At 34.5% G+C, this 14,170-nt stretch overlaps 2 protein-coding genes across 3 annotated transcripts; both read right to left on the bottom strand.

The window, feature by feature from the left end:
• Positions 1-5,012: 5,012 nt before the first annotated feature.
• Positions 5,013-7,459, bottom strand: LOC133688861 (F-box protein SKIP2-like). The gene is made up of 2 exons (XM_062108489.1): positions 5,303-7,459; positions 5,013-5,194 (listed from the first exon to the last, which is right to left on the bottom strand). The coding sequence occupies exon 1, from the start codon at positions 7,228-7,230 to the stop codon at positions 5,503-5,505; it is 1,728 nt and encodes a 575-aa protein (XP_061964473.1). The 5' UTR covers positions 7,231-7,459; the 3' UTR covers positions 5,013-5,194; positions 5,303-5,502.
• A 1,994-nt stretch (positions 7,460-9,453) lies between these two features.
• On the bottom strand, positions 9,454-14,052 carry LOC133690054 (magnesium transporter MRS2-4). 2 transcript variants are annotated; one of them, XR_009841392.1, is made up of 5 exons: positions 12,473-14,052; positions 11,954-12,390; positions 10,737-11,021; positions 10,396-10,528; positions 9,936-10,164 (listed from the first exon to the last, which is right to left on the bottom strand). XR_009841392.1 is itself a non-coding variant. In XM_062110201.1 (4 exons), exons 1-4 carry the CDS (start codon positions 12,825-12,827, stop codon positions 9,886-9,888), a joined length of 1,356 nt encoding a protein of 451 aa, XP_061966185.1. In that variant the 5' UTR covers positions 12,828-14,050; the 3' UTR covers positions 9,454-9,885. The 2 variants fall into 2 exon arrangements, 1 of the variants encoding a protein (XP_061966185.1); XM_062110201.1 differs by lacking the exon at positions 10,396-10,528 and having other exon boundaries at positions 9,454-10,164; positions 12,473-14,050.
• Positions 14,053-14,170: the final 118 nt, after the last annotated feature.

Here is a 14,170-nt window from a genome sequence, read left to right as displayed (position 1 = left end):
TTTTTTTTTCTTTTATCTCATATTGTCTCGCATGTTTATAATTTCAAATATTATTTTATCATTTACCAAGTATTACTTTTACAAAACTGAACTACAATTGTTAAATAGAAAGCTAGAGGACTTGAGAATAAAATTTTTTATGTGGTTGATTGTTTATATAAATATTGTTTTCACCCTAAATTTTTAAAAGTTTTTATAATATCGCTTAGTTCTACTTGTAATTAATGGAGTTTATAAAATTTACCCCTAACTTCATTTCATCACGTCAAGACTTGGGTGACATTGCAACTCGCAAGACAATTGCTAGTAGAGGATAGATAGGGATAGTTGGATTCCGGCTTTTTGAGTTTTAGATGATTTTGGGTTTCAGAGTGGTTTTTTTTAGCTTTTGGAGACCATAGATTGATTAAATAAGGTTTCAAAGTTGTTCCCTAGGTGTTTAGGTCAAAAATAGATTTAAAAAAAGTTTTTGAATTGAAAATACAAGATTCATGTTTTTCTAGCTATCACAGTGGCTGGATTCTTGACAATAATAAATGACGCACCGTCTATTTTTTAGCAAAGAATGGAGCGCACAATGTGTTATCCGCCCCATTATCTTTATAAAAAAATTAAGGCCCACGTGTAGGCCTTTTCTTTGTGGGCTAGGTCCTAGGCCTTGCTTACCTACAAATCCTGATCTCGCTCTTTACTTTTAAAAAAATTTATTGCTTTTTATATGTTTTTTAAAAATATTTTTTGCATTTATGTTCTGATTAATACTCATTTTCTATGATTTTCTTGGTTTATTTAGCGTTTTGAAATAATGATCTTTTTAATTATATTAAGTGTGTTTAGTTTTTTTTTTTACAAGGTTGGTGTGATTCATCTATAATTATATATATATATATATATATATATATATATATATATATTAAACTTATTTTTAAAAATAAAAACATTTATTTTTTTACAATATTTTTAATGTGTAGCCTTGAATGAAATTTTTTTCATTTTATTTTTTTCAGTAAATTTTAAGTGTATGTCAATTTTTGTTACAGATTCATCTTCATAAATAGATTCATTAAACACAAATGCATAAATGATCTAATTTTTTCATTTCTCCAGTTTCTCTTTTGGTTATTGTTAATGATTTTTTTATTTATTTACATATGTCGGTTTATTTGATTAGATATTTGCATGATCTTTTTCATTTATACTTTGAATTTTTTTTAGAAAATAGCTTGCATACCGAAGGGGTTTTAAAAAAAAATGACTCCTGGTAGCACGTAGGTCAAATAGCTAGTTATGCAATAAAATAAAACAATTTGGATGGTTTTACTAGGGACTACACTAATCATTTGAACATTGCATTTTTTTTGTTTTTGCATCTAAGTCTTTTTTTCATTCTAATTATTGATTTTTTAAAAAAAAAGTTATAGTTGCATGTTTTTATGAATTTAGATTTATTTCAATTTGCAAGCTCTTACATATATGATTTATCAAGAAACATTCTGATAATTATCACCTTTAGGGGGTGGAAGGGGCATTTAGATTTTGGTGCGGAGAAGTTCATTTTCCTCCTTGAAGTTTCAGTTTATATATTGTTTGATCCTTGTTATTTTACAATTCAGTCATAAACTTTATTTATTTTACGTAATAATCCTTAAATGTTGAAAGATGAGAAAATGCTTGAATAGCCACTTTTCGACCTTGAAAATACCACTTTTCATGTCAATATTTTTATATATTTGATAAGAGTTTAATGGAGATGGTGTTGCCCTCCAACCATGCTGAAAAAGCATATCCAATTTGTAAGCATTTTTTAATTCACTTAATTTTTCATTTTATAGTTATTAGAGGGTGTTTTAGATTGAAAATGAGTTTATTGAAGTTTTTATAGTGTTTTCATTTGAAAATAAGTTGAAAATTTGATTTTTGAGGACAAAAAACATGAAGTTAATTTTTTGTTAACTAAAGATGATCAAAATTTTGTCCAGTACATGATAAGTCATCTACCAAAACAAAAAAAAAAATATCATTTTCCATAATAGATGAGCAAACAAACATGCCATTTGCTTCTTCTTTTTTTGTTTAACATGGATGTCCGAGTTAGTTTACACGCACATCGACTAATCTCACGGGTCCTGGAGTTAACTATCATGTAAACCTCCAAAGGCTCTAAGGTTTGTGGGATTCAAATCGGTGACCTTTAAAGAGCAAACCTAGGGCCTGTCCAATTAAGGTACACCTCTTAAGGTAGCCATTTGCTTTTTTACATGGTGAGGGGATGACGCTTCAAAAAAACTAATTAGCAAGCGCACTTAGTCTTTCTCATGCCTCGCCAGACACGTACGCTTGGTAATTTTTTTTACTTTTATTATTATTTTTTATTTAAATTTTAATTAATATTGGCTATCTTTTCTTTTTAGTTTATTTTTAACTAATATCATCTCTTTTATTTTTTAAATTTCTTAGTTCACCTTTTTAAAATAATAATTAATTTTTTGATTACTTTTTAAAGTTTTTCAAAGGGATTATTGTACTTTTCCTTTAAATTTTTTTTATATACGTTATATACATAAATTATATTTATATGATTCCTTTATGAAAATGAAAATCATTTATTCTTAACAACCAAGTTACATATATCTATCTTTTATTTTTACTAGGAAAATCAGTTTTCCGCTTTGATATTTAATTAACAATAACAACTTTTCTTGATTTATTAGTTCATATATATTTTATTTATTTTATTAAGTGTAAACAACATCTTTTTATTTCTCAATTAAAAAAATCATGATACTCAAAAAGACAATTATTACACCTACACTTTCTCAATTTATTCTATTAAGTGTAAGCAATATTTTTCTATTTCTTAATTAAAAAAATCATGACACTAAAAAATAAATTTGTAAGACAACAATTGCTTTTCTTATATTAAAAATTAACTTGAAATATTATATGTAACGTAGCGTGATCATAAAATTAGTTCTATAATAAAAGAGGTTAGGGTTACCCTGTAAAGATCAATGTGCAATCTCTCATGGTTTCACTATGGATTGCACTATGCAATCCATAGTGGTCCACTTTTTTTCATCCTTTGAATTAAAGTAATCAAACTTTATTTATTTTTAATTTTACCCCTCCATGTTATGTTGACAAAATTTTACATTTTAGGAATTGTTTTAATTTGCATACTCTTTTACATCAGAGTTGTCATAAATTATTCTAACATTAAATTATAGATTGATTTTACCAAATAGAATTTTATATTATAGTTTAAAAAACTCAAACAATATGGACAAGAACAAGCATAAAAAAAAGATCCCTTTTTTTGTTTTTACTATTCAAAGGGTATGGAAAATTTCATTTTAATCCTTGAAGTTTTGGCTAAACTAGACGTTGTCCTTGTTGTTTTATGTTATTATACATTGACTCTAAACTTAATTTCTTTTATATTCCAATCCCTGAATATTGAGGAAGAGAGAGAAAGTCGCCAAAAAATAAAAGAGAGAGCTACATTCTGACCACAAAAAGATAAATTTTGGTGTTAATGGTTCATTTTATAGATGGTAGTTTAATAGATATAATATTACCCTTCAAACATTCCAAAAAAAATACAGATCAAGGCCTATAATGTGGGTTTTTTTTTTCAATTTGATTTCTTATTTTTAGAGTGATTAGAGGGAGTGTTTGAATTGAGATCGGGCTTATTAAGATTTTAAAAATGTTTTAGACAGTATTTTCATGTGAAAAACAAGTTAAAAATTAAAATTTGAATGTACTAAAGTTAGTCTTAATTTTTCAGCTACTTGAGATTGCTGAAATTATTATTATTATTATTATACCCTAAGGACATATTATCCACTCACTTGACTGATTGTCTTAAGCATACGAGCGTAGTCCAAGCCTAAGAGCAACTCCAATGCAAAAGCTAAATGGAGAGTAAAAAATAAAAAAAGTAATATCTTGGCTTTTCTTTACTTGTTTTTCATGCTTAAAGGGGATAGCTAAACAAAATACTAAAATAACTTTTCTCTCTCACAAATATTATTCCTATATATCTTTTAAAAAAGTCAAATCCAACAAAGTGGAGCCAACAAAAAAAATAAACCAATTAAATATAGTCAAGTGGAAAAAAATAACATCAAAATCATTAAAAAAAATAAAACATTTATTTATTCCACTCCAATACAATTTAGTTTTTTAAATAGTTTTTTTCATTGGAGTATATATATGATAAAAGAAGCTAATTTTATACTATTTAAAATGTTATTTTATTAATTTAGTTCTTTAAAATAGTATTTTTTATTAGAGATGCTCTAAACGTGCCTAAGCTTTCATCTTTAGAGACCACTCGCAACATGTCTTGCCTCTTTGGCCCACAAAAGCATTTTTTTGTTTTTTTTTTTAAATAGATCCCTATTTACATTGCTATTTAATAAATTATCAGAGTATATCATGCTTTTAGAACAAAACTTGATGTTTTTTTATGGTTATATCTTTAATGACTTCTTTAATAATTACATATAAGTCTAATAAAGCACATGAATTCAATAAGAATATTATTTTTTATATGATTTTCATGAATTAATTTTTCTTTTATTTTTTTCATACTACCCCTTAAATATATCATCTCTCCTGTTTTTAAAGTTTTTAGTTTTAACTATTTCTTTATAGTAATAAACATTTTTTATGATTTTTATAATTTCATAATAATTTTTACTATTAAAATTTTTTAAAAAAATTATCTTAATATTTAATTAGCATTCATAATTTTTTTATATAATTTATCAGTTAATATATTTTTTCTGTTCAATTCATTATATGAAAAATATACATCATTTTTCCATTTCACAACTAACAAATTTCGTGTCAGCGCCTTCTTCCCTTGCATGCAAAATTAACTTGAAATAAATTTTTTATCCGATATGTTGCCTAAAAAAGGATAATTTGGGTAGATGCTACCAAGAACGTGTTGGTTGAAGAAGAGCAAGCGCGGTATCAACTTCTGAAAGAGAAATCTCCAGTAAATGAAGAAATCACACTCCTATTTTGATTATTCCTAATTAAGGATTATTTGCAATCATTGTGTCTTGCTGCCACCTTCCTTGTCTTCTCAAATTAATTACCGTAGCAACTAGTATGGTCAGACTGATGATTGTTTCACGTTTCCCTCCATGGAAACTCTATCTTCAAAGAAAATCCTCTCCTTTTGGAAGATTCATGTAACAGCACAAAACAGAAAATTACATAAATATATCAGCGAACTCTCGAATAAAAGAATCAGAAGGGGAAAAATAAAACAACACAAGCAAACCTGAAAGATGCAATCCGAGGTAGTCACTCCTCGGAAAAGGGAAAGGAAAGAGAAGCGAAAATACACCAAGAACAAGGAAGCAATATTGATGATGTGCCATTAGCTAGCAATATTTTATATTGGAAACCTAGCTAACAAGTATTAGTAGGTGATGGTGGCGCCGTGGCGGTGCAGCTTGGGATCGATGATGATGGCGAATATCAACTAGCATTATCTTCAGTTGGCCTCCTCCTCCTACCAAGTTGAAGAGCGCTTTCGAATTTAGACCTGAGCAAGAGAGCACCCCTGCTGCTGCAGATAACATGAGTTGCTGCTACTGTTGCTGCTGCTGCTGCTGCTGCTGCTGCGCTCCTGCTACTATTAGTGTTTGTCATTGCAGTCGCGGTTCCTTGCTCTTCTTCATTTACTGCTGATGCTAGTAATGAAATTCCTCCACTATCAAACAGCATTGACCCTGCATCCAATGATACCACCAACGAACTCCTCTGGAACCTCAATCTGGACACCATTGCCTGAGTGACCCCTTTGCACCTCTTCACCTTCAACTTCACCAAATTGGGGCAACCGCGCCCAACAGCTTCGATCCCTGACTTTGAGACATTGGGGCAGTTCTTGATGCATAGCTTCTTCAAGGCCAGGAACTTGGCAGCAATAAATGCCATTTCCGAATCCTGAACAGAATCGGTGTTACAGAGGGCCATCCGCTCAAGTCCGGGGCAGTTGGAAGCCAGGGCATTCAGAGATGGGATAGCTATTGGAATGCCCATAAGCACCACCTCCTGCAGTTGGGAACATTTGTTGGCTATGGAAAACACCCCCTCATCACCAATAGTCCTGCTTCCGAACCTGCTCCATGCATCGATATGTAGCTTCCTAAGCTTCCTGCAAGAATTTGCAATTGCGGATAACCCATCGTCAGTACAATCAGTGGTGCGGCTGAGGTATAGAAGCTGGAGGTCAGGGCAAGAAGAGGATATGGCCAAGAGGCCTGCATCGCCCATCTGGACGTTTTCCATCTGGATCTCAGAAATGGAAGTGGTTTTTCCATGGAGACTAGTCTCGAGGACTCTGTCCCAGTTACCGGAGCTCCTGCAAACAATGAGGGTTTTGATGGAAGCAGAAGCTGAGAGAATTAGAGGGATGAAAAGGCGAGCATTGTGAAGATCTTTGAGGCACAGCCGCTCTAGCCTCAGGCTCCTCTTGTAGTAGTAATTGTGAACATCCTTCTCCTTCTTGTTGGCATCTCCAGCAACAACAGCATTAATATTATTATGATGATCATCACCAACATCACCACCATCGACATTCAAAGCTCCAGGCCACAATGACGATGCAGGGGTACTGCTAGTGGCATCCAGCTTTCTTAGGCGCTTGAGGGTGAGATCCTGGAGAGAAGGGCAATTAGAGAGAAGGGAGTTGAGGCCTTTGGCACCAAAACCACAGGACGCAAAGGACAGTTTTGTGAGGAGAGGGGGATGGTGGAGTGAGAAAGCATGCAGCCCATCGTCAGAAATATGGATGCAGCCCTTGAGTTTGAGCTTCTTGAGAAATGGGAGAAAGATGGGAATCCGAGAGAGGGCAGCATCGTCTATGCTGAAGAGCTTGCGGGAGCACTTGAGAGACAGAACGGAGACGGTGTTGAAGCGAGAGAGCAAGGAAGGGAGGCATGGAGACAACTCGGAACGAGCAAGCAAGACAAGGCGGTTTCTTGACTTCGAATCCACACATTTCCATCTCTTGCAAACCAGAGAGCAAGAGTTCCTGTCAAGGCAACCCAGCTTCCCAAACACACTGCCCAGGCACTCGTCAGGAAGACTCAGGGTCAAGTCGTCGTCCCCAACAACATCACCGCTGTTTTTTCCAATGATAACAGGCCTGTAAATCTCATGGCCATTATTGCACGAGCATGAAGAAGAGGATTGGCCCATCCCCCTCCCGGATTATCTGGATGGATTGTGTATGATGAGCAGGAAGGAAGCATACAAAAAGAAGAAGGGTGAAGGGTAGCAAGCTTTTGTATCCATAGACGAGACTTGTTATAATTTACTATCATTAGATGGATTGATCGGTACTAGTACTCCCAACAAACGGTAAATGTTATTTTGTATTCTGCCGTTGTGTTTTTCATTTTCTCTAAAAGAAAAAGGTTGCAGGAGATAGGCCTTGTTTGGTTTGGCGCCAGGGATAGGCTTGTTCTTTAACCACACACCACCCAACATCATTGCTCTTACCAAATAATTCCTTAACTGGAATGGACCAATTGATGAGACAAAGAAAGAAGGGAACACCCGTGGTCTGGTCTTGGGGTGGGCACCTTTTCTCTTCGAAAGCGTGGGGCCCTATGTCTCTTATGCTGTCTGCTTCCTGCAATGGGCATCCTCCACGTGTGTCTTCTTCTCTTCTTCTTTTTTAAGCTCTCTCTTTTCACCTAGGGAGAGGCAAAACTCTCCGCGACAAATGGCAAAAGAGTGGCTGATGCGACAACTACTGTGACAGGATGGCAGGAACTTCCAAAATAGTGCTCCTTGTTATGATTTAAAACCTAAAAATATAATAACAAAATGTTCTCCAATCCCTTTCTACGACATCTTTTGGCTTTGCAATTCACCTGTTCAGGGCCTCAGGCTGTTCTTTTCATATATATTTTTTTAAAAAAGTTTAAATTAATATTTTATTATTACTCTGCTTTGCCAGCCTTCACCAACTCAAAAAAAAAAAGGCTCCAAGTCTCTGGCTTACGAAGACAATTTGAACTAAAACCTCCGCCCTGAAACTCGCATGCATTCGCCTCCTCCCTTTATTTATTCCATCTTCCTAGAAAGAAAAACAGTAACAAGGGCACTGCTCAAACTTTTAGACAACTATGAAACTTGTCGTCTAACATGATGGTGTAAACCCGTACCCAAGTAGCACGAAGTTGAATTCCAGTTTATGTTCTAGTCTTGTGAAATGGTCTGCTGCTGTCATTTGTGTTAATATATATGTATAAAGCTCAATTTTACTTTTGTTTTCGCTTCTGCTTCTGCTTCTGCTTCTGCTTTTGCATTTATTGTGGGGGTACAACCCTTCACAATAAAAACAAAAACAAAACCGCAAGAACAAAAACAGTAAATTCATGTTTTGACTGTTGTGTCTCTTTTGTTTTTAGCAGTGTAGCATTCACTTAGGCATCGTTTGACATTGTGTTTGTAACTGTATTTCATTAAAATTAAAAAAAAAATTATTAAAATTGAGTACGGTTTGTACTTTTTGGATCATTTTGATATTTTAATATCAAAAATAATTTTTAAAAAATAAAAAAATATCATTGGCATGCATTTCGGCACGTAAAGCTATTTGAAAAGCACCTGCAACCACACTGCCGAACACACTCTTAGAGTTGATAACCAAAGTCATATTGTGCACAACTAAAAAAAAAAGAAATAGATTAAATAAATTGATTTTATTTTAATTAGATAATAAATAGTAATAATATAAGAAAAAAATTTAAAAAAATGATGTTGATAACTTTAAAAAAATTATACAGCTCAATTATCAATTTATTAAATATAACAAGATAAAATTAGATAAAAAAAATAAAAAACCAGCATAATCCGATCTAAATTTGCATGATAAAAAAAAAAAAAACCTTATTCCAAACTAGGTGGAAGCAGCAATATGAATCCTTTGGTGCCATGCAAACCATCATATATCAAATCCACCTAAAACTCAAGTTAACAATTAAAGAAAATATAAACAGTAAAAACTCGAGTTTGTTTTTTCATAATCTATTTTTTATCCCTGTTTTTTATCATTTTTTTAAATAAAGGGTACAAATAATTTCAAAAAACATGTATTTTTGATGCAATTCAACTAATATCTAGCAATTTTTTAATTTTTTATCCTTTCACTAATGTTTTCATATTGAAAAATTTTCTAAAAGAAAAAAGATCTATAAAAAAAAAAGTAAAGGGATACCGTGATAATTAAATAGAAGTTCACATCAATGTCCCTTGTAAAAAGCCTAGGGGGTCAACTTGAATCTAGGGTTTTTTTAAAAAAAAAATAATTAAAAAATAACTGATTTAGTAATCCAAATAAAACAACCTTTTATTTTTTCGATCAACATCTTTTTGATCCCTTCAAAAAATTTTTACAGCCCTCACATATCATGATCCAAGATTTGTCTCGGGTTTTAAAACTAAAATGTAAATAACTTATCCTTACAGCCAATCTCACGACTAAAATCTCAAGTCGAAGATATAATACACAAGGGGAAAAAAAAAATAGCAGCATAAACACAACTTTTACAGCCCTCTGTTTGGTTGCCATGAAAAGGATTAAAAATTTCAGCATTACATGAATGCAAGAGTCATATTTTTTTAGGCCCCAAGAAAAAAGAAAAAAGTAAAGAGGAAGAGAAGAAGAAACTGACGTGTAGCGTACTTTGGTATGGACTGAAGAAAATCACCAGTAATTTCATACAGTAAGGTTGCCCTCTCCAATATGTACTTGTAAGACAGTGTACTGGGATTCACAGATAAGTCAATTGCGAGAATCTACCACATTAAACACACATCTGCAACTGGCAAAGAGTTAAAGACTTATGAACCAAGTAGCTTCTTCCATCTGGCATAACCTAGAACAAGCAGGAAAAGAAACAAACATCCAGTAGAAGAACTTCCCACAAAGTAGCCAAATATCCCATGTATCTGATACAATTGACAGGGAATGTTCATGCCAAACATCCCAGCTATCAGGGTGTCCACTGCAATAGCAAAAGATGCAATGGTTAATATCAGTTGGAGCTGGATGAGTTCATTTCGCTGGTTGTCAAGCTGAATATTGACATAGTCTTCTGTGTCGTCAATATACTCACGAACCTGAAAATTCAAGAACCCAGTTAACTTCAAGAACATGAAGCTAAATAATCACCATAAATAGATTGAGAAGTCCAATAATCTAATCATGGATGCATTTGAATAGCAAAGCATTTTATGCCACTTTCTCACATTCATGATTCCCTCATTGAAAAAATTTCACCATTAAAAGACAACCAATTATACAAGCAGAACCCTAAGTGGAGTCATTAATCCTTTAATTGTTATTCTTGCCTGATTGGGATTGGCACATTGATTTTTGTGCGACACCAGTTGCAGTTCAATCAGAACTGACCAGACAAAATTCTGTAGAGTTCAAAGCCCCATGAGCTTCTCAAATTATATCATCCATCAGTAATTTAGCAATCTGAAAATTACAATAGAATACTTATAATATTAAGGCAAAACATGTCCCTTATAATGTAAAGAGACAAGCACCTATTTAATTTAGACCAACAAGCTTGCTTTTGGACTGAGAACATCCTTAGCGAATGACCAGTGTAAGAACTGACATTTATGAAGACAATTATTTGCTTAACATTTTGTCAAGTTGTAGACAAGGAGGCAATACTCACAGACAATATTTTATTTCGTGTTCCATCTAGCTGCATAAAATAAGCCTCAAGCAACATCTCCAAATCCTCTACATCATCATCATCATCCAAAACACTGCCAGTCACCATACTTGCACTCCGGTTAGAGCCAAGTCGAGGGAGATGTGGTGTAGCAAGGGTTATGCTATTTGAAGCTGCAGAACCCACCAAGGCCTCAGATTGCTGATTCTGAATCCACTTCCTTGTCAAATACAAATCTGCCATATCTTCATTGTCATCTAATAGATGTTCAATTTCATCCCTCACCTGATATTAGACAGACAAGTAATCCTTGATGAGAAAATAAGAGAAAGTAAATTAGGATTCAGCATCAACTGTAACACTGTAACATCCTTGATGAAGTCTGTCAGTTTCATGTATAAAAAATATTTTACCGCACAAAGTATTATTTAAGTGACAGTTTCAAGAATTATAGCGGAAAAAAAAAACGCAAAATTTACAAGAGATTCACAAACATTAAAGAGTAAAACAACATTTCCCACAACAATTTCTAGCAATAACATGATTAGTGTAAATAGCTTCATTAAGATTTTTGCATGAAGTTTCCATACATTCAAGCATATATAGGGAGAGAGGAAGATTGTGCAAGCGAGATGATGTTCAAATAATGTACGGTAAAGTTAGGTTCTTTAGAATGCATGAATAATTTCTACATGCCAACTCCCATGTTCTTATCCACGCATTTCCAAGATTGCATAATTCAGCTGAGTAGAATATTTATTATTCCTATGATAACTGGAAAAAGATATGCGGAGGCACTGTATCAAGTTCAAGTGATTGGATTCCAAGTTCATATTGAAATTGGGGAAAAAAGGAAGAATTGCACATTAGGGATGGCAAAGAAAATGCTAGATGCTTTCTTGATCTATCTTCTACATGCGTCCACACCTAGATTTATAATTTATTGAGAGGAGGGAGGATCTACTGGAAAAATTGTTAAAAGATTCCATTCAGATATGCTCTAGCTTAAATCTTCTATAAGTGCATCTAAAAACTAAGAAAAATTGAATTTAAACATTGGTTTTCAATGCTAAGAGTAAAGCCGTACTGTTAATATTATCAGTATCAGTATTATTTTGTTTGACAAATTAGTTTTTCTTTCTTTCTAAGCTGTACTATTGAAGAGAGATTGTTGAGCATGACAAGTATTTAGATTACTGTATTGGCAAATTACCTACCTTCTGTACACGAGCAAGCAGACGAGTGAGATTACTTTTCAAACTGCGAACATGTTCAAGATTCTTGGTGCTAACATTCATGGCCAATTCATCCAGCACGGGATAAGCATCTCTCTCCAGGTCAGCCACATTGGAGTCCAAGTAGGTACAGACAACCTCCAAAGCAATCTCCAGAACTTGAAACTCAAATGGAAGCTCACACTGCAAACCTTCAGCAGCTTCTGGAACAGGCAGCCATTGGCCCCCGGTAGAAGCATGAGTGTCTGCATTCTGAGAGACCTGCTGGATGTTAACCGCGGTCTTATGAGGAAGTTGTTGCCTTAGCTGATCCACAAATGGAAGAACCTCCTGGCACAGAGGATCCAAAATCAGGACTTCTTCAGCAGTCACTATAGCCCTTATAAACTCTAAGTTGACAACCATGGCTTTCTCCCTGGCTGTAAACAATAATAAAAATTAAAAAACTAAAACTTAAAAAGAAGAAAAGGAGAATAACTAGAAGAAGAAGAAGGAAATTACCAAGAATGTTAGAAGAGTGAGAGAAGACAGGGCCAAGAATTCTCAAATCCCTAGCAGGAATGGAGACGCGCTTGATAATGGCACTTTTATCACATTCCACCAACTCCGAATTCCCCAACCTATCAAATCTCATCCACAGCCTGGCTGCTCCTCCGGCCTTCTTCTTCCCCTTCCCAGGCCCCGTCGCTGCCCCAACCACCAAACTATTGTTGTTGTTGGTGTGATTAGCATCAATTAATTCCGGTGATCTCAACGGTGGAGGAGGCGGAGCAGATGGTGGTGATTGCAGGCCACCAGCCTTCTTTAAGCGACGACGGCTGTTTTTGCGGGAAAAGAAAGGCAGGCCCTTCCCCATTTTTTATTGACGTGTTTCTGGAAGAAGGAAAGAGACGAATTCACTGAAAACCATGGAGACCCCACAAGCAGAAGCAGCAGCGGAAGCGGCACATGCTCTTAACTAATCTATCAGTTTCTCTTGGAATTAATTTCTTCACAAATACACATCAAATAATGTTGTTGTTTTGGGTTTTGCGGATGATTGATTCTATTATGTTTCCAGGGAGCCAAAAAAAAATGAAAATAGAAAGAAAGACCTGCTTACAATCAGATGAACAAGAGAGAGAGAGAGAGAGAGAGAGAGAGAGAGAGAGAGACGGTGTGCGTGATCGGACCGGATTCTAATGGGAGAGATGAGATCTCTCTCCAAGCCCTAATGCCGTGTTTTAATCGGATAAATTTGGGAATTAGCGTATAAAATACAAAATAGCACAAAAGCAAAATGTTTCAGTAAAATAGCATAAATATCGCGATATTAATTATAATTTTATCGTGATTTACAGTCATGATATTTAATAAAATGTCTACATAATAAACAACTTTTTTTCAACAAGAAGATTCAACCATCTCCCATTCCTCCACCATGCATAAGTTTTTGTTGAGACCAACACTTGTTCATCATTGCCCCAAAAAAAACACCACCATATTGAGAAATCAACAGTCCCCACACCATTTTTTTTTGTCTTTATCCAAAAAAAAAAAGTCTCCCTTCTAGTTTTGGGCATACAAGAACATCAGCCTCCCATTTTTCATTCTCCTTCCCCATAATCACTAGAGGCCATACCCGTGAACCCCAACTTCCTTTTCATTTTGTCTTTTGCTAAATCTCTTACAAACACATAGCCTCACATTTCAACACCAAGCCCTTCCCTTCAACTCGCGGCAAGCAACTCCTCACCACCAACAACACAAAAGGCTCCCATCCTCCAGCCGACAGCCAACAACTCCTCCCCTCTTCACCGTGGTTAGCAACAACAGCCACCACGTATGTAATAGCAGAACCAACTCCACCTTCAACCAAACCGATCCGGCCAAGCCGTGACGGAATCTCCTTCAGCAGCTCCTGCACGCCGACCTCCTCCTTTTCGCTAGTTGCTCCTCTTGGTCACAACCCCCCTAGCTATTGATAGAACCCATCTAAAAATAATAGAGGCAGGGAAGAAGAATAATATCGTCTCCTTATGCTGAGTGTTTTTTTTTTTTTTTTTGCAGGTACCGGCTAGCTCTCACTGACGGGATAAAAAAAAATATCTTCCATTATAATTGATTTCGCACTTTCAAAACAGATATTTTAAGTAATTGTGCTTAAAAAACGTTTTTAAAATATAATATTTTAAATTGTTGTATTTTAAAAGCGTGATG

The sequence above is a fragment of the Populus nigra genome, chromosome 3 (assembly GCF_951802175.1).
Source record: "Populus nigra chromosome 3, ddPopNigr1.1, whole genome shotgun sequence".
Classification (NCBI taxonomy): Eukaryota; Viridiplantae; Streptophyta; class Magnoliopsida; order Malpighiales; family Salicaceae; genus Populus; species Populus nigra.
Note: the sequence above shows the minus strand (reverse complement) of the source record. Positions and strands in the feature narration are given on the sequence as shown.

What these genes read in the sequence shown, in the direction of transcription:
- LOC133688861 (XM_062108489.1), bottom strand. Translation starts at nt 7,230, where the DNA reads ATGGGCCAATCCTCTTCTTCATGCTCGTGCAATAATGGCCATGAGATT.
- LOC133690054 (XM_062110201.1), bottom strand. Translation starts at nt 12,827, where the DNA reads ATGGGGAAGGGCCTGCCTTTCTTTTCCCGCAAAAACAGCCGTCGTCGC. An exon ending in TCACTCTTCTAACATTCTTG is followed by an intron (nt 12,391 to 12,472) that starts GTAATTTCCTTC and finishes TATTGTTTACAG; the next exon opens with CCAGGGAGAAAGCCATGGTT. An exon ending in TGCTTGCTCGTGTACAGAAG is followed by an intron (nt 11,022 to 11,953) that starts GTAGGTAATTTG and finishes GTCTAATATCAG; the next exon opens with GTGAGGGATGAAATTGAACA.